Below are 19,093 nucleotides of genomic sequence, written 5' to 3'. Positions count from 1 at the left end.
TATGTAACCCACTCGTATCAGTTATATTCAGTATATCCCTCGGATGATTCCAGTTCCTAAAACATTCACATTTGGATCAATTTTCTGCCTGTAACAGCCCTGCTAATTTGTAGCTATTGCATTAGAACATCACTTTTTACCCATGTGTCTTCGATTTTTCCCGTATATTAGGAATGCTGTCCGAAGAACGGACAGCGAGACCGCATTATTTTAATGTAACGTCTTGATTAATGAGGTAAGGTACATCATACAGGAAGAAAACTGTCCATAAATGTTGCTACTTTGTATTAGCTGGACGCATCAAGTATCTGTACAACTTGTAAAATTTTATTTGATACATTTACAGTTACCAAACGTCGAATATGTTACAAAACAATTACATCCCTGCTTTAGAGCACTGAGCACTAGAGACTGACCAACCATTAGTCAACTTTTTAAAGCAAGTGCACTGGCTAACTACGGGTTAAAGTAAGAAGAAAAAAAATTTATAACTATGGTATTAGGACTAGCAATAACCGAGACTGTATTTAATATCGCTGTGAATCAGGAATTTAGGAAAAACTGGAACTTATCGTGAGCTGTCCCCTAGGAATTTGTAGTTACTGCCGCCCATCACGGTTTGCAACAAAAAATGTACGTTCGTCACGCATACGTAAGAATTGTATTGCGTACGATATGTATAGAAAGGCTTTTCAGCTCTGCGCTAGTCATGAAATGTAATGAATTTTCAACTTTCAAAGCCTCTTGTCAGTAGCTTTCTTTAGCAGCTATAAAACGATGTAGAGTGGGTCACTTTACATGCCACAGATACATGTTTAGCTTGTTTGTATGTTGACCTATTGGCCATCTGTCGATCACTAAACACTTCTGTGCCTTAAATTTAGAACACAAGACAGATTATTCTTTGACTGTACTCACGTTACTAGAGAAACGTAATTTGATTTAAGAAAAAAAATAGTATCGTAAATCGCATTCAGAAATAATTTTTAATCAGACCATAGGAAAGAAAAAGGATTGTTGGGGTAGGTCTCGTAAGTCTGAGAGTGTGCTCTGCGAAATTGATTAGTATTAATTTGTTGTGGACGTGTTGTTGGATGGGTATCAGATGGGTCCGTCCAGTTCGTTTTCAGTCGATAGTTAGTCCAAGATATTTTGATGTTTTAGTAAGTTGGATGAGTTGGATAGTGTAGAAATCGGGACGACTGAAGTGACTGGTGGTAAATCCATTGATCTGATGGGATTGATTTTAACGCACCATAGGTTGCGCGCCCACGTGAACATACAGCAATGGTTATGGACAAACTACTGGGAACTCTGAAGTACTGGGTGTGGGTAGGGAAGGTGTCTTGAAGCAGACAGTACGGAGCAGACTGGTTTGGCGCCAATCCTGAGACTACTGCTGCGGCTTAAGTGCGACTCTGCTGTCCGTTGCCATCCACTCCTAACGAACTTCGGCTGCCTACTTGGCTACAGATTCAGTTTATTGCAGCTGCTATAGTAATATGCACATGGGTATTAGATTTATAAGCAAGTATTGCAAAAGGTTACCGGTTGCAGTTTTCTGTTATTATTCAAGAAAGTGAATGTTTAACAAACGTATTTAAGAAACATACGGTTCCTCGTCGTATGTAAAATAACACGCTCAATGGAGAACTTCATCGAAATATGTATATAGTTCTCCATTGCGCGTGTTGTGGCCGTGGCTGTCAGTATAAAATCTTTGCTTGTTGACAGTCAGCTGGAGACCAGTTATTTTTATGGTGAGAGATAGTGGCAGTAGCGCTCTCGACGAGGAAAGACTGAGCCACGCGTCCATAGGGCATTCGTCGGCACTGCTCGGTAACAGTCTTAATGCTTTTATAGCGTTTCAGTACCGCGATCGCTCTTTGCTTACGCGTCAGCGTGGAAGCGACCCATAGCAAATTGTGGCATGTGGTTTGAAATGCTGAATGTTGGCAGAAGTGTTAACGTTTACTGAGCGTTTGGGTAAATTATAATTCATGACCTCTCAACAATCGATGTTCGCACTTGAAACAGTCATCATAGAATCCCTGGAGGAATTATTTAATGGGATTAGCTACAAAGAAAGTTTGTTGGAAAAGCAACGAGAGACTGCGGCCTAATATAGCTGGCGGGGAGGAATACCAACAACGACGTTATAACCATTGGTATCGTAACTTTATCCAGCGACAGTTAAATTACAACATGTCATGGCGCCGGCCACGGTGGCCGAGCGGTTCTAGGCGCTTCAGTCCGGAACCGCGCGACTGCTACGGTCCCAGGTTCGAATCCTGCCTCGGGCATGGATGTGTGTGATGTCCTTAGGTTAGTTAGGTTTAAGTAGTTCTAAGTTCTAGGGGACTGATGACCTCAGCTGTTAAGTCCCATAGTGCTCAGAGCCGTTTGAACCATGTCATGGCTCTACATATAGAAAACTTCTGTCAAGTGATTCTGGCAGCGAAAGCCTCAGCAAGTGTATCTGTAATTAGACAGATTGCAAAACCAACCTGAATGAAAGCAATGACTCACAGTTAACGGGAATTTCCACAGAAACAGCAATACCATGAAAGCCTAACGATTGCCTCTGAATTCACGAGGATTTCAAGCACGAAAATACGCTATACCACTGTCGCCAAGAAGATGCACACCTCATTCTTCCCCAGAAATACCAAGTAAAACTACAAGCTGCCGAATATTATTCACTAAGACTTAGCTCCCATTACAGAAGGGAAAGGTCACAGATAAATGTAGTACCTAATATTCCTATCGTAATAACATTTTTTGTGGCTAGAGCTGCTGTAATTTATCAATGTTTTTTACAACAAGTACTGTAACTGATTTCTCTCTGTACTAATTTTCGTGGTGATTAGTCATTGAAAAGTCCTGCCAAGATTATAAAATCATAATATCAGGCGGTATTCCGATCCACACTGAAAATTAAATGCGTAATTTTGTTGGTTTTTTATACATATTACGTAAAAGTCATATATTGTCCATGTCCTATAGTGCTGAAGAGGCAGATATGCTGTTCAGTCAAACATACCTACAAGATCTTCAAGCAGTGCGAAGCAATATCAGTCGAGCTGCCAAGTGTATTCCCAGAACCTCCCAGATGTATGTACCTTTCAACCATATCGGTAAAAATGGATTGCAGTTCCAGTGGCCTAAACAATACGAACACACTTTTGCTGTGTACAAGACCCATGAATGGTAACTTTTTCGGTGGGTAAGCCAGTAATCTACAGGAATTGCCTTTGGTTGGTTATCAAAACATCTTCTCTCCCGTGTTGAAAACAATTCAGCTCTCCCTTGCCACTGGGGTGGGAAACTGCCCCTAACGGTGGAAGAATTAGCAATGATCAACGGCATAATGATGCAGAAGGTAATGAAAACCGCTGTATTAAAGACACATAATACGTAGCCACAGGACAGGTGGCGGAAGATTCCGCTCTAGTCCACCTTTCGGACCTCCTGGAGTGGACCGCCTATGAGGAAATGACCTTTCGAAAAATAATGAATAATCAATGAAAGTATGACGTTCACCGAGTAGGGGCGTGGAATGTAAGAGGTTTTAACTTGGTAGGGAAGCTAGGAAATGTGACAAGGGAAGTGGTGAGGCTCATTCTAGATACGAGGGGTCGTTGAAGTGAAATGGAAAGAAAACAAGGATTTCTGGTCAGATGAGAATAGGAAATATCAACAGCAGCAGAAAAGGGTATAACAGGAGTAGGATTCGTTATGAATAGGAAGATAAGACAGAGAGTGAATTACTGTGAACGGTTCTGTCATAGAGCTGTTCTCATAAGATTCACAGCAAACCATCACCGACAACAGTTCAGGTGCCGAAGTCGTAAGCCGAAGATGAAAAGATAGATAAAGTATATGGCGATAGTTAATGGGTAATTCAGCACGCAATGGGATATGAAAATGAAAATCTAATACTCATGGGGGACCGAAATGCGGTTGTGGGGGAAGGAGTAGGAGAAAGGGTACGAGAGAATATGGGCTTGGTATTAGGAATGAGAGAGGAGAAAAAGTAATTGAGTACTGCAATAAATTTCACCTGGTAATAGCGATACTCTGTTCAAGAACCACAAGAGGGAGAAGCTTACTTGAAAAAGGCCCGGAGACACTCGGCTACATTACGTAAAGGTGTGGTATAAATTCTGAAATGAGATACTGGATTGTAAGACGTACCCAGGAGCAGATGTGTAGTCAAATCACAATGTAGTAGTGATGAAGTGTAGGTTGAAGTTCCAAAGACCAATCAGGATGCATCAATGCAGAAACTAGTGTGGGATACGAAAGTACTAAGGGATGAAGACATACACTTGAAAATACTGCGATAATGCCTAGTAGGAAGTTCCGTTGAAGAGGAACGGATATCTCTAAAAAGGGCAATAACAGAAGCTGGAGAGAAGAATATAGGAACAAGAAAGGTAACTGAGAAGAAACATTGGGTAACAGAAGAAATATTTCGGTTGATCTACGAAGGAAAGAATTTCAAAAATGTTCAGACAAATTCAGGAATACAGAAATTAAAGGCACTTAGGAATGATGTAAATAGGAAGTACAGGGAAGCTGAGGCGAAACGGCTGCATGAAAAATGTGAGGAAATCGAAAAAGAAATGATTGTCATAAGGACCGACTCAGCATACAGAAAAGTCAAAACAGCCTTCGATGAAATTAAAAGCAAGGGCGAGAAAATTAAGAGTGAAATGGAAATTTCACTGTTAAATACAGAGGAGAGAGCGAATAGATAGAAAAACTAGACTGAAGGCCTCTATGAGGCAGAACAATATACGTAATAGAAGAAGAAAAAGGAGTTGATATAGAAGAGATAGGGTATTCAGTACTTGAGGTGAAAAACATAGAAGTAGATATCCTCGGTGTACAAAGCATCTTAAATCATTTAATAAAGGCAAAGCCTCCGGTCCAGATTGTATTCCAGTCAGGTTCCTTTCAGAGTATGCTGATACAATAGGTCCTTATTCAACAATTATATACAACTGCTTGTTCGCAGAAAGATCCGCACCTAAAGACTGGAAAATTACTCAAGTCACACCAGCACCCAAAAAGGGAAATACGAGTAATGGGCTGAATTACAGGTGCACGTCACTAACGTCGATTTGCAGTAGGATTTTGGAGCATATACTGTGTTCAAATGTTATGAATAGGTAATAGAAAACGATTTATTGACACATAGTCAGCTCGGATTCAGAAAATGTCGTTCTTGTGAAACGCAAACAGCTCTTTATACTCATGAAGTAATGAGTCCTATCAACAGGGGATGTCAAATTGAATCCACATTTCCATATTTCCAGAAGGCTTTAGACACCGTTCCTCAAAAGCTTAACAAACAGAGTGCCTTTGGAATATCGACTCCGTTGTCTGACTCGATTCGTGAGTTCCTGTCAGAAAGGTCACAGTTCGTAGTAATAGATGTAAAGTCATAGAGTAAAACAAAAGTAATATCCGACGTTTCTCAAGGAAGTGTTATAGGTCCTCTATTGTTCCTGACCTATATTAACGACATACGAGACAATCTGAGTCGCACTCTTAAGATTGATTGCAGATGATTCTGTCATTTACCGTCTTGTCAAGTCATCTGATGATCAAATGAAATGTAAAGTGACTTAGATAAGGTATCTGTATGGTCCGAAAAGTAGCAACTGACCCTGAATAAAGAAAAGCGTGAAGTTATTCGCATGAGTACTAAAAGAAATCCGCTAAATTTCCATTACGCGATAAGTCACACAAGCCTGAAGGCTGTAAATTCAACTAAATACTTAGGGATTACAATTTCAAATAAACTAAATTGGAACGATCACACAGATAATGTTGTGGTTAGAGCAAACCAAAGACTGCGATTTATTGGCAGAACGCGTAGAAGGTGTACTAGGTCTACCAAAGAAACTGCTTACACCACGCTTGTCCGCCCTATTCTGGAGTACGGCTGTGCAGTGTGGGATCTGCATGAGATGGGACTCACTGATGACATCGAAAAAGTACAATGGAGGGCAGCTCGTTTTGTATTATCGTGAAACAGGGGAGATAGTGTCACAGACATGATACGTGAATTGGAGTGGCAATCATTAAAAGAAAGGCGTTTTTCGTTGCGATGGGATCTTCTCATTAAATGACCACTTTACTCCTCCGATTGCGAAAACGTGCTGTTGGCATCCACCTACATATGGGGAAATGATCATCACTTTAAAATAAGAGAAATCAGGGCTCGAACAAAAAATTTAAGTGCTCGTTTTTCCCGCGCGCCATTCGAGAGTGGAACGGTAGAGAGACACTTTTAAGGTGGTTCATTGAACCCTCTGCCAGGCACTTTATTGTGAATAGCTCAGTAATCACGTAGATGTAGATGTAAGAGAGCTTTGGATGACTTGAGAACAAATGAGGCACAGTGAATAGATAACATTCCATCAGATTGTATGAGTCTGGCGACACACTAACTGTCTTTCGGAAAAACATCATGCACAGAACACTGCAAGAGCCGGAGAGTGCGACAACTGCAGCACAATCACGTTGATGGATCATACATCCAAGTTTCTGACAAGAATATTATACAGAAGAATGGAAAACGAAACTGGGGATGGGCTAGATGATGATACGTTTGGCATTAGGAAAGGTAAAGGTACCAGAAAGACAGTTCTGACGTTGCGTTTTGATAATGGAAGCATGACTAATTTGTCGACCGGGCGAAAACGTTTGACAATGTCAAACGATGCCAGATTTTCGAAATTCTGAGAAAAATAGGCTAGGCTGTAGGGAGAGAAGGTTAAGTATACTATATGTGCAAGAGCCAAGGGGGAACAATAGGAGTGGAAGACCAAGAACGAAGCCTAGAAAGGATGTAAGACAGGGATGTAATCTTTCGCCCCTGCTGTTCAATCTGTACTTTGAAGAAACAATGACGGTGTAAGACGACGGAATTTTGTACACCTTAGATGTCGGGTGCCTCAGTTTTTCGTGTCGTTTATAGTGTTGCAAGTCACTGGTTTTCCAACATGGGATGGGTTTTTGTATGTATGTTTCACTTGTTTGATATTTAATACACGTGGCATCGAGAGCGACGAGAATAACTCCCTTATGTAAATTTGCATGTTTAAGTTAGGTAGAAACAGGGGAAGCCAGTTTTAGTTAGCCACGCTGCGACACAATGGCCTGCAGAGCCGCAGCCTAGTCAAGGTCAAATGCAGGTGACGGGCACGGCAGAAAACTGGAGGAAGATCAATATATCACTGAGCGGCGCGTGAGGACGTAACTTACCACTCTTTTGGATGATGGAGTGTTAATAAGGGGGTAACAGACCTGGCTGTTCACTTGAAAACCAGCCAACTGTACGACATTGTATTTTTATGCCATTTGCTGATTAGGCAGCCACCGCTACTAGCAAAGAAAGAGCGACTGCCATTGGCTGTTCCATCCAGTGTCCAACCCCACTGTAGAGGTGAAGGAAGCTAGGCTGAGGTGACAGACACTTTCCTTTGAGACGTCGTCAAGTGTGGTCATAGGGCATCCTTCTCTGACATGACGACGGGGAAAGGTTCAAATGGTTCAAATGGCTCTGAGCACTATGGGACTCAACTGCTGAGGTCATTAGTCCCCTAGAACTTAGAACTAGTTAAACCTAACTAACCTAAGGACATCAGAAACATCCATGCCCGAGGCAGGATTCGAACCTGCGACCCTAGCGGTCTTGCGGTTCCAGACTGCAGCGCCTTTAACCGCACGGCCATTTCGGCCGGCTACGGGGAAAGGAGATATGTTGATGTGAACACTTTGTTCACCCTGTTCCAAAATTCAGACAAGAGCTGGATGAATTCTTTTCCTAAAACTCCTCAGCGGAGAACGAAAAGAGCCAATACAGTTAAATTCTTGCAAGAACAACGAGGACAGAGTAACACCCGGCGCTCCAGCCTTGCGCGTGTGTTTAACCATTAAAAGTAGACTAGAGTGACGTAAACGTTTTTCACTTCACGAAAACGTAGGGCAAGTCTGTTAATATAGAATAATCCGCACTAAATATAGGATCCTGATAGATTTACAGATCAGACGACACATGGTAGCAGCCAAGCCGACGACGCTGTGCAACACAAGGTAAAGAACGCAGCTTGCAATGAAATGTAAATGTCGTGTCACAAGCCAGTTTTTAGTCCAGTAAACCGAAAGTAATGTTATGTAGCAGAAACGAGAACAGAAAGGAGGACTAAAAAGTGCATTCCTGGCCAAGAGGAGTCAACTAATATAAATATAGGCCTATTTTGAGGGAGAAAACCCACCATAGTGTGGTAGTGGAGCATGAAATATGGAAAAATGTGGACAGAAGAGAACTGAAGCATGTGAGATGCAGTGCTACAGAAGAATGTTACAAATTACGTAGACTGATAAGGCACGCAATGAGGAGATTCTCTGGAGAATCCTTGAGGAAAGGAATATACGGAAAATTCTGGCAAGAAGAAGGGACGGGTTGGTAGCACGTAAGTTGAGACATCACAGAATAACTTCCATTCTAGTAAAGGGACCTATAGAGGATAAAACTGTAGAGGCAGGCAGAAATTGGAATACATCCAGAAAGTGACAGAGGACATGGGTTGCAGGTGCTACTCAGATGAAGAGGTTGGCAGGAGAAGAATTCGTGGTGGGCCCCATCAAACCAATCAGAACATTGATGTCAGACGTATTGGACGTCGACGTCTTCCAACATGATATCAGCACAGTTTTAGCTCACAGAAAATCTGGCCAAACGCAGAAACGTATGATTTTAACATAAAAGACGTTGACAGCAGCACGAAAGACCCAGTCAGCCTAAGAATAATTCGCTCCTCTGTTTTCATATACAAGTTACATGTAATTACGATGAACAAAATGGCGATGGCTTTCCTTCTGCCTCACCTTCTGTATCCGTCTGCCTCGCCCCCCCCCCCACCCCCCACCCCCACAGATGCCCCACCATTTCATCAAAATCTTTCACCGCCTCAAATTCGTAATTCATCACTGTAGATCTTACATATGTCGTAAGGTTGAAGACGAAAATTGTTCTGATTGCTTTCCAACCAAAGGATGCAATCTCACCTAGACCAAAGCATCCACGATCGTTTCCATGCGTCTCAACGCACACTATAGCTCATCCCAACGAAACTTAAAAAGGTTCCCCTTTCTTGACTTTCAATTCTGTAGCTACATCTGCCGCGCGGGATTAGCCGAGCGGTCTCGGGCGCTGCAGTCATGGGTTGTGCGGCTGATCCCGGAGTAGGTTCGAGTCCTCCCTCGGGCATGGGTGTGTGTGTTTGTCCTTAGAATAATTTAGGTTACGTAGTGTGTAAGCTGAGGGACTGATGACCTTAGCAGTTAAGTCCCATAAGATTTCACACACATTTTTTTCTTTTTTTTCGTAGCAACATCTATCAACAAAAATGGAGTGCTCTCTGATGTTTGCTTTCGTGAAACCTCCAGTAGCCTGTCCAAATCTATAATGTCACAGACCAACATCCATTCCTCTCTGTGGAACTCACATCTCTTATTCATTCGTTTCGTGCTATTCAACAAGGATACCATTCATTTAAAACTGTAACCTCTAATCTTATCTGAAATCATGTTGGACAGAAGAGTATCAATATTGGCTGTTGGCAATAGTCTTTCTCCCCTCCCCTCCTCACCCTTAAACTGCATTTGTTTCCTTTATTTACTTTACACATACCTGATATATGTAAGTGACAAGAGAAATTAATTGAACAAGTAAGAAATCAAAAAATTAGTTCACGTAAGTGGATGTGATCGCATGGGTGCAGGAAGTTTCTTTCTATAGACGACTGCTGACACTTGGTCTGAAACACAATAATAGCTACACATAGACAATCAGGCGCACTGGAAACTGGCAGGAGGGAAAATGGCCACGCCCATCATTTGCTAATAGTGTCCAAAATATATCGAAGTTCAACACAATTTCATCAGAGATCCTATGCCATTAGGTACTTTCGCTTTTCAGGTATGTGTAGCTGTTAATTACTCCTGATGGTAGATTTTTTCAAGCTAAGGACAAACAGAAACAATTGCTAAGCTTTTGCAAACAACGAAAAGTCGCACTTTCTTTTATCGAACGATTTCGCTCTTCAGATGATGAAGAGCATGATCAGAATATACAATGTAAAAGATACAAATTGAGATAATACGGGAAGCTTAAATCGACATTACGTAAAGTACATATTCTACTTCCAGTATGACAACTTACATTTAAAGTTGGTTGATAGCTTTAAAGACAGCATTTAAAGTTGTATGACCGCTCTAAAGATTAAACTGGGTGTACACATTATTTTACTTACGTTTAAAGTACCGTAAGCCGTAAATGATGACGTTGACAGCGCCAAATATGCAATTGACTGCACAACAGTACCTGTAACGTCCATGGTATAGTGTATAATTTACAACTACAGCAAATGGAATTTACATTTTAATCTCCTCTTTTTTGGGTGTGTGTGTAAACATCTCATATCTGTGCGTATCTGCGTATCTTTCAAAAGACAATATAAAGTACATATTTAGAAATTATGTGCAAAAATGCATTCAAAACTACGGTTTTATCTGCTTATCTTTCAAAAAATAAGAGTACATCAGTAAAAATTAAAATATGTTTCGATACTGCCGTTTTTTAAAACATTTCTGGTAAGGTAATACCACAGGTATTGTATTTTGATTGCTTATCAACAGCACTTCATCAAAAAATTGGAAGAACCCATTTACAGTCAATTTAATTTTTGGCGCTGTCAATGTCATCATTTACGACTGTAAGTTTAATTGCTATAGTACAAACAGTATAATCTTTAGAACCGTCAGCCAACTTGAAACGCAATCGTTCACGCTGTCAGCCAACATTAAACGCGAGTCACCATGTTGTTTTGTTGTTGTTGTAGTCTTCAGTCCAGAGACTGGTTTGATGCAGCTCTCCATGCTACTCTATCCTGTGCAAGCTTCTTCATCTCCCAGTACTTACTGCAACCTACATCCTTCTGAATCTGCTTAGTGTATTCATCTCTTGGGCTCCCTCTACGATTTTTACGCTCCACACTGCTCTCCAATGCCAAATTTGTGATCCCTTGATGTCTCAGAACATGTCCTACCAACCGGTCCCTTCTTCTTGTCACGTTGTACCACAAACTCCTCTTCTCCCCAATTCTATTCAATACCTCCTCATTAGTTGTATGATCTACCCATCTAATCTTCAGCATTCTTCTGTAGCACCACATTTCGAAAGCTTCTATTCTCCTCTCGTCCAAACTATTTATCGTCCATGTTTCACTTCCATACATGGCTACGGAACGGAAGTATAATATGTACTTTACGTGACGTCAGTGTAAGCTTTCCGTATTACCTCAGTTTGTATCTTCTACAGTGTATATTTTGTTGATGCTCTTGTTCATTTCACGAGCGAAACCGGTCATTAAAAATACACTCCTGGAAATGGAAAAAAGAACACATTGACACCGGTGTGTCAGACCCACCATACTTGCTCCGGACACTGCGAGAGGGCTGTACAAGCAATGATCACAAGCACGGCACAGCGGACACACCAGGAACCGCGGTGTTGGCCGTCGAATGGCGCTAGCTGCGCAGCATTTGTGCACCGCCGCCGTCAGTGTCAGCCAGTTTGCCGTGGCATACGGAGCTCCATCGCAGTCTTTAACACTGGTAGCATGCCGCGACAGCGTGGAAGCGAACCGTATGTGCAGTTGACGGACTTTGAGCGAGGGCGTATAGTGGGCATGCGGGAGGCCGGGTGGACGTACCGCCGAATTGCTCAACACGTGGGGCGTGAGGACTCCACAGTACATCGATGTTGTCGCCAGTGGTCGGCGGAAGGTGCACGTGCCCGTCGACCTGGGACCGGACCGCAGCGACGCACGGATGCACGCCAAGACCGTAGGATCCTACGCAGTGCCGTAGGGGACCACACCGCCACTTCCCAGCAAATTAGGGACACTGTTGCTCCAGGGGTATCGGCGAGGACCATTCGCAACCGTCTCCATGAAGCTGGGCTACGGTCCCGCACACCGTTAGGCCGTCTTCCGCTCACGCCCCAACATCGTGCAGCCCGCCTCCAGTGGTGTCGCGACAGGCGTGAATGGAGGGACGAATGGAGACGTGTCGTCTTCAGCGACAAGAGTCGCTTCTGCCTTGGTGCCAATGATGGTCGTATGCGTGTTTGGCGCCGTGCAGGTGAGCGCCACAATCAGGACTGCATACGACCGAGGCACACAGGGCCAACACCCGGCATCATGGTGTGGGGAGCGATCTCCTACACTGGCCGTACACCACTGGTGATCGTCGAGGGGACACTGAATAGTGCACGGTACATCCAAACCGTCATCGAACCCATTGTTCGACCATTCCTAGACCGGCAAGGGAACTTGCTGTTCCTACAGGACAATGCACGTCCGCATGTATCCCGTGCCACCCAACGTGCTCTAGAAGGTGTAAGTCAACTACCCTGGCCAGCAAGATCTCCGGATCTGTCCCCCATTGAGCATGTTTGGGACTGGATGAAGCGTCGTCTCACGCGGTCTGCACGTCCAGCACGAACGCTGGTCCAACTGAGGCGCCAGGTGGAAATGGCATGGCAAGCCGTTCCACAGGACTACATCCAGCATCTCTACGATCGTCTCCATGGGAGAATAGCAGCCTGCATTGCTGCGAAAGGTGGATATACACTGTACTAGTGCCGACATTGTGCATGCTCTGCTGCCTGTGTCTCTGTGCCTGTGGTTCTGTCAGTGTGATCATGTGATGTATCTGACCCCATGAATGTGTCAATAAAGTTTCCCCTTCCTGGGACAATGAATTCACGGTGTTCTTATTTCAATTTCCAGGAGTGTACAAACTGCGGATATGGCTGTTTTCAAAAACTTCTTTTTAACAGTCGCTCCTCCTGCAAGGAATGCCTGTCCTTGATAGAAAATATTGCTCTTTCATGGTGAAATTGAAATAGATATGGAATCCAGTTGGTAGTTATCTCGCGGCACTGCTGTTCACCTACCTTAGGGCAGCTCCAAATATTCCAGCAACGAAGAGCCCCGGCAATCCTGGGACGTGTCCAGCCACACTCATCACGTAGAAGGGCAGCAGCTGGTCTGGACGAGACACCTCCTGGAAAACATCAGCACAATCTCAGTGTCACGTCAGCATACGACCTCTAACGAATTAGCGCTGCACAAACGTTGTTCCAGGATATACAAGAACGAATATGTGAGGAAGCAGAAGTGGCGCACCCATCTGAAATAAAGCTCACAGAAAAGAAGTGCGAGAATGTTTGCTACGGACGAGTTAACAGGTGAGTGCAGCACTGGTGAATGCACCATTCTTAGTAAACGGCTGTACGGATTAGTATTGAGCTCTTTTGTTGTCTTCTCCTAATACTAGGGCCCAACGATGCATCCTCTCACGACTGCACGTTGTAAAATGGGTGGTCATCACGGCGGTACGATATGACGTGGAGAAAGCGATATGGTGCCGCCGAGAGCTGCATCGTACAGATGTACACCGCTGGGATAGACGGTAAACCGGAAACGCGGCCAGAGCTTCAACGACGGTTGCGAAGTAGTACATAGCGCCATTAACGCCTGTGGCAGCTAGATATCTTTTCAGTATAAATAAGTTTGTTTTTAGAATGCAATATGACCGAGTGGTTAGCACCCTGGACTCTCATTCGGGGAAACGACGGTTGAAACCTACGTCTGGCCATCCTGGTTTAGGTTTCCCATAATTTCCTTAAATCGTGTAAAGCAAATGTCTGAATGCTATCTTCGAAAGGGAACGGCCGATTTGCTTCCCTATCCTTCCCCAGTCCGAGCTTGTGCTACGTCTCTCATGATCTCGTTGTTGATGAGACCTTAATCTCTTGCTAGTATTATCAATAATACTGAACAGAAGATTCATGGTGAGGTCTATGTTGTATAATGGTAAGCACCGTATATAAAGAGTAGATGTAAACTTACTAAAATAGAAGTGTTTTTCATCTCCTCATATTTTACATGGTTCTTGTTTTTTGTTTTCTTTTACTTTGTGAGTCTTTTACAGAAACATAAATAAAGATCTCTGTAGGCAGGTAACACTCATCAGTTTGCGTTATTCAAAGCGCAGCATTGACCTTTTCTTTTAGTACATGAAACTTGGGTCAGTGAGTTTCACGACTGTGTGCCAGTGGTGAGAAGCTGCTCGTTGTTTAAGGTAGCAATTTATACCATACGTTAGGCGTCATGGAGAAAAGTATTTTGCAACTATTTCTCAAGTGATATTGGAAATGCCATGTGGCTAGGGCCTCCCGTCGGGTAGACCGTTCGCCTGGTGCAAGTCTTTCGAGTTGACACCTCTTTGGCGACTTGCGCGTCGATGGGGATGAAATGATGATGATGGTAAGGACAACACCCAGTCCGTGAGCAGATGAGCAGAGAAAATCTCCGACTCAGCCGGGACTCGAACCCGGGACCTTAGGTTCGACATTCTGTCGCTCTGACCAATCAGCTACCAGGGGCGGACTCAAATAATGTTCATCGTAGGATAGCCTGACGATGGTGCTTGAATCCGAAACCGGTAGACGTTAGATAAACTAAACAATTGTTTCTGCTTGTAGTGGTCGCCGATCCAGCCGACATTATGTCATGAATAGGTGATTTAGTGCCTTTTCTAATAGCCTCGGTATAAAAAAGAAAGCTCTGATGACGATGTTGGCGTGATTTCCTTAATTACGCCTAACTTGTGAGTGGTTTCCCCCCCCCCCACCCCCCCCCCCCCACCCCCCCACTCCATTGACCCTTTCCTCGTCGTGTGTGAGTTGAGGAATTGAGTGTCTGTAGAAAAAATGGTTCAAATGGCTCTGAGCACTATGGGACTTAACTACTGAGGTCATCAGCCCCCTAGAACTTAGAACTACTTAAACCTAACTAACCTAAGGACATCATACACATCCATGCCCGAGGCAGGATTCGAACCTGCGACCGTAGCGGTCACGCGGTTCCAAACTGACGCGCTTAGAACCGCACGGCCACACCGGCCGCCGAATGTCTGTTGAGAGCGAATGACAGTGACATACGTATGTGGTGAGAGAAAAGGTTGAAACCCGGTAACGGCACATAGCCTACTACTCTCGAATAAGGTGCGTGGCTCCGCCAAGATCAAAGCCTGCACCCCATGGAGGGATCACCAATGAGTTGCACGTCCCCACTGAACTAGACAGTGTGGAAAGTTTTGGAATTTAACGAAAGACACTGGCGCAAAGACCAGTAAACGCGGTCTACGCTAACGTCTCTCTCCCATTTGATGGTCAAATACTGTCTGTGCAAATTTCTTCTACCGTCATAATTCAAACTGGCCACCTCCGATTTCCGCAGCACACTGCTGCATTACTGGCGTCTACTACGGAGAGCTTGGGAAGCCTAGTTTCTCAAACTCCGAATCGTCCACTGGAGCTTTTTTGCAACAGCAGTTTAACCCCGTCCTCGACTCGAGTCTGCAGACATGTACGATTCCCTTCACCCTCGGTATTTTGTATTCTCCCTTTCTGGGATATTGCTAATGAAACGGCTTTCAATGTGGGATGCGAAAATTTTGTGAGAAACGGAACAATGACACCACCCGACAAAACCCTAGTCCCAAAATTATCATTCACTTCACAAAATGTGTCCCACTCCAGACCTCGCCTAATTGTTATCAAAATGTAAAAAGAATGAATACGGCAAAATTATAACGTCATTCCTAGCGCCGGAAGTTTCGATGAGCAAATTTTTTGTACTGTTTTTGGATGCACGGTCGAGTAGGACCAGCAGGTATTTGTCCATCTTTTGCGGTTCATTTGCATCCAAAACTATTACCGGGCTATGATGTAATCCCTTTACACACTATACGGCATTCGCTTCAAACACTGTCTGTGAAATCCTCAACCCCATAAATGTAGATAACTGCGGTATGCTGACAGCAGAGATACTCGTAAGGGGTAAAAAGTAGCCATCCTTGGCGGTGATTTGCTAACACTTATATTACAGATACTACTTTGAAATGTGCCTATTTGATACTATTTGAGGTCCTTTCGGGACCACAACGCCGCCAGTGAACGTGCTGCACAGAGTTTCCCCTGCAGTTCTCTTGTTGTTGTAGTGACCTTCAGTCTGAAGTCTGGCTGAGAGGCCGCTCTCCACGCAACCCTCTTCGTCTCCAAATAGATGCTGCAACCTACATCCAAGTGAACTTCCTTACTGTATTCATCCCTTGGTTCCCCCCCCCCCCCCCCCAAGGTTTTTACTTCCCATGGTTTCCTCCATTACCAAATTCAGGATACTTTCATTTTTCACGATGTGTACTATCAAACGATCCCATCTATTAGTCAAGTTGCGCTATAAAATTCTTTTCCCCCACTTCGTTTCAATACTTCCTAGCACTATACTCAACACAAATGCCTTCAGAAAAGACTTAAATATTTATTAGAGGTTAACACGTTCCTTTTCTTAAAAAAATGTTTTTCGCGCTGTAGCCAGCCAGCATTTTTACATATTCTGTACTTGAACCACCATCAGTTATTTCACTGTCCAAACCGAGCAACTACCTTTAGTGTCTCATTCCCTAATCTACTTGCCTCAGAACTACCTGAATTAATTCGACTACATTCTACTGGCGTACTTTCACTTTTATCGATGTTCATTTTACAATCTCCATCCCATTCAATTACTCTCACAAGTCGTTCGTTGTCTATGATAGAATTGCAATGTCATCAGCAAACATCAACGTTTTTTTTTCCTTCTCCCTGGACTTTCATTTCTCCTCCGAATTTCCTCTCTGTTTACCTCTCTGCTTCCTGAATGTACAGGTTGAATGACACGGGGATAGGCTAAATTCAGTTTCACTCCCTTGTGAACCACTGTTTATCTTTCATTTCTTTGTTCTATTTATTGTAACCGCCGTCTCATTTCTGTACAAGCGGTAAATGACCTTTCCCTCCAAGTATTTTACCTTTGTAACTTCATAATTTCAAAGAGTATATTCCAGTAAACATTGTCAAAACCTTTCTCTAATCCTACAAATGCTATTAAGGTAGGTATGTCTTCCTTTAACGTTTCTTGTAAGATGCGTCGTAGGGAAAGCATGGCCTCGACAGTTTTTATATTTCTCCGAGATCCAAACGTAACTTCCCCGAGACCTGTTCCTACCAGCATATCTGTAATAATTCTTGTCAGTTATTTACAAAAAACAAAAAACAAAAAATGGCTCTGAGCACAATGGGACTTAACTTCTGAGGTCATCAGTCACCTAGAACTTAGAACTGCTTAAACCCAACTAACCTAAGGACAGCATACACACACCCATGCACAAGGCAGCATTCGAACCTGCGACCGTAGCGGTCGCGCGGTTCCAGACTGTAGCGCCTAGAACCGCTCGGCCACCCCGGCCGGCAGTTATTTACAACCTTGACTTATTACACTGCTATATCGGCCATATTCATATCTGTCGGCAACCGTCGTCTTTGAAATTGGAATTATTCCATTCTTCTTGGAAACAGAGCTTGTTGTTGACGCTAGGTGGACCAGTTTTGTCATGGCTAGCTCTCCGAAGAAGCTCAATTATTCGTCTGCTCCAGGGTCCTTGTTTCGAACGGGTAGCAACTGTCTGAGAAACTGGAGTAATCAAAGCTCTCAAGAAGACAGATCTGTCAACGTTGGCCTCTGGTTCCACCCTCACTGGGGCCGCGTTGTTAGGAAGCACCAGTGGCACATGGTTCCCATGACCCTTGTTCAGTGCATAGCTGTTTTACTATTGCTGGCCAAGATGTAAATTACTCCCCGTCGGAGGTTTGCCCCAATGAGAGGTTTGTTTCCACAGTGGTGTCTGGTGCCGGTCGTGGGTACTCTACAATTGACTTACGGAGTTCCCACAGAAAAATATGTGGTACATATTATTTAGGTAAGGCATGATACAAATGTTTAACAGATGAAAGAACAGAAATAACAATGGAAAGGAAGTCCTACTGCAATAGAGTACAGTTTTACTTCTGAAATAACACAAATTCTTACATAGAGATAACTCCCGTAAAGTACAGTCTGGTTATAATTGAACTTTCGCTACTTGAAGCGGAAAAGAGGGAAATCTATTTACCGTGTGGGTACCCAAATTTTTAGGGATGGTGTTCAGACTACGCGCTGCAGAATTTGCGTTTCAGTAGTGTTTTTTCACTAGCGACGTTAGGCACCAGTAGTGATACGATGACGTAGGTTTGAGACACAAACATCGGTGTGCATTACAGCTGCAGGCAGTCTGGACAAGGTGAACGGGGCTCTACTCGTAAAGCTGTTTTATCAAAACAACAATAATACAGCTGCCGCCATTAGAAAGCATCGATGCGTTAAAGGAAGAGGTTCTCTTTTCACACCGGTGCTGCAGAACGATACAGAAGAATTAACGGACAGTTTGGGAATTGCGCCTGGAAGAGGCCGACGGCTAATAGTGCACAAACTGTGGAAGTTACCGTTGCCGTGGCTCAAAATGCTGGAGACAATGCGCGGTCTTAAGTAGAGCAGAAGCTGTGTCATGACTGCTCAATATTCCATGAACTGCGGTTCAAAAAGTTCCGCGACGAACAACGAAATGGTGTCTCTTGTGCGGTTCCAGACTGTCGTGGATGCAAACGGTCCTCACATTGAGCAACATTGGTAACCTAGAACGTAAACATTATACGCCATCAACAAATGATTCCCTCTCGTGTAGAAATTAAGTTGTTATTCTTTCAATTGATTATTTCTCTCCCGCATGCCCTTACAAATGTTTCCACGAAGCTTCACTATTCTACGGCCACTCTTCATTTTTTGGGGGCCCTCTAAAGCAGCGAAAATTTAACTATCACCACAAGGTATTTTTTCTGCTTCATATAATGTACACTTATTCAGCATGTGAAATAGCTTTCGACACGAAATCTCATACAAGGTATAGTTCGAAATAATGAACAACAGAAAAATTACGATAATTGCTATTTACAATAAGTAATGTAAGCTGCGAGTACCGGGCGTGAGTCGTGCTTCGGTAGCTCAGTTGGTAGAGCACTTGCCCG

At 43.5% G+C, this 19,093-nt stretch overlaps 1 protein-coding gene across 1 annotated transcript in view; it reads right to left on the bottom strand.

Moving 5' to 3' along the window:
- Window positions 1-19,093, bottom strand: part of LOC126482157 (sodium-coupled monocarboxylate transporter 1-like) — a 101,951-nt gene that overhangs the window by 37,436 nt on the left and 45,422 nt on the right. Inside the window, exon 8 of the mRNA XM_050106133.1 lies at window positions 13,043-13,152. Coding sequence (XP_049962090.1) covers window positions 13,043-13,152 — 110 coding nt within the window. The remainder of the gene's footprint in view (window positions 1-13,042; window positions 13,153-19,093) is intronic.

Source organism: Schistocerca serialis, chromosome 5 (genome assembly GCF_023864345.2).
Source record: "Schistocerca serialis cubense isolate TAMUIC-IGC-003099 chromosome 5, iqSchSeri2.2, whole genome shotgun sequence".
In the NCBI taxonomy this organism is placed as follows: Eukaryota; Metazoa; Arthropoda; class Insecta; order Orthoptera; family Acrididae; genus Schistocerca; species Schistocerca serialis.
Note: the sequence above shows the minus strand (reverse complement) of the source record. Positions and strands in the feature narration are given on the sequence as shown.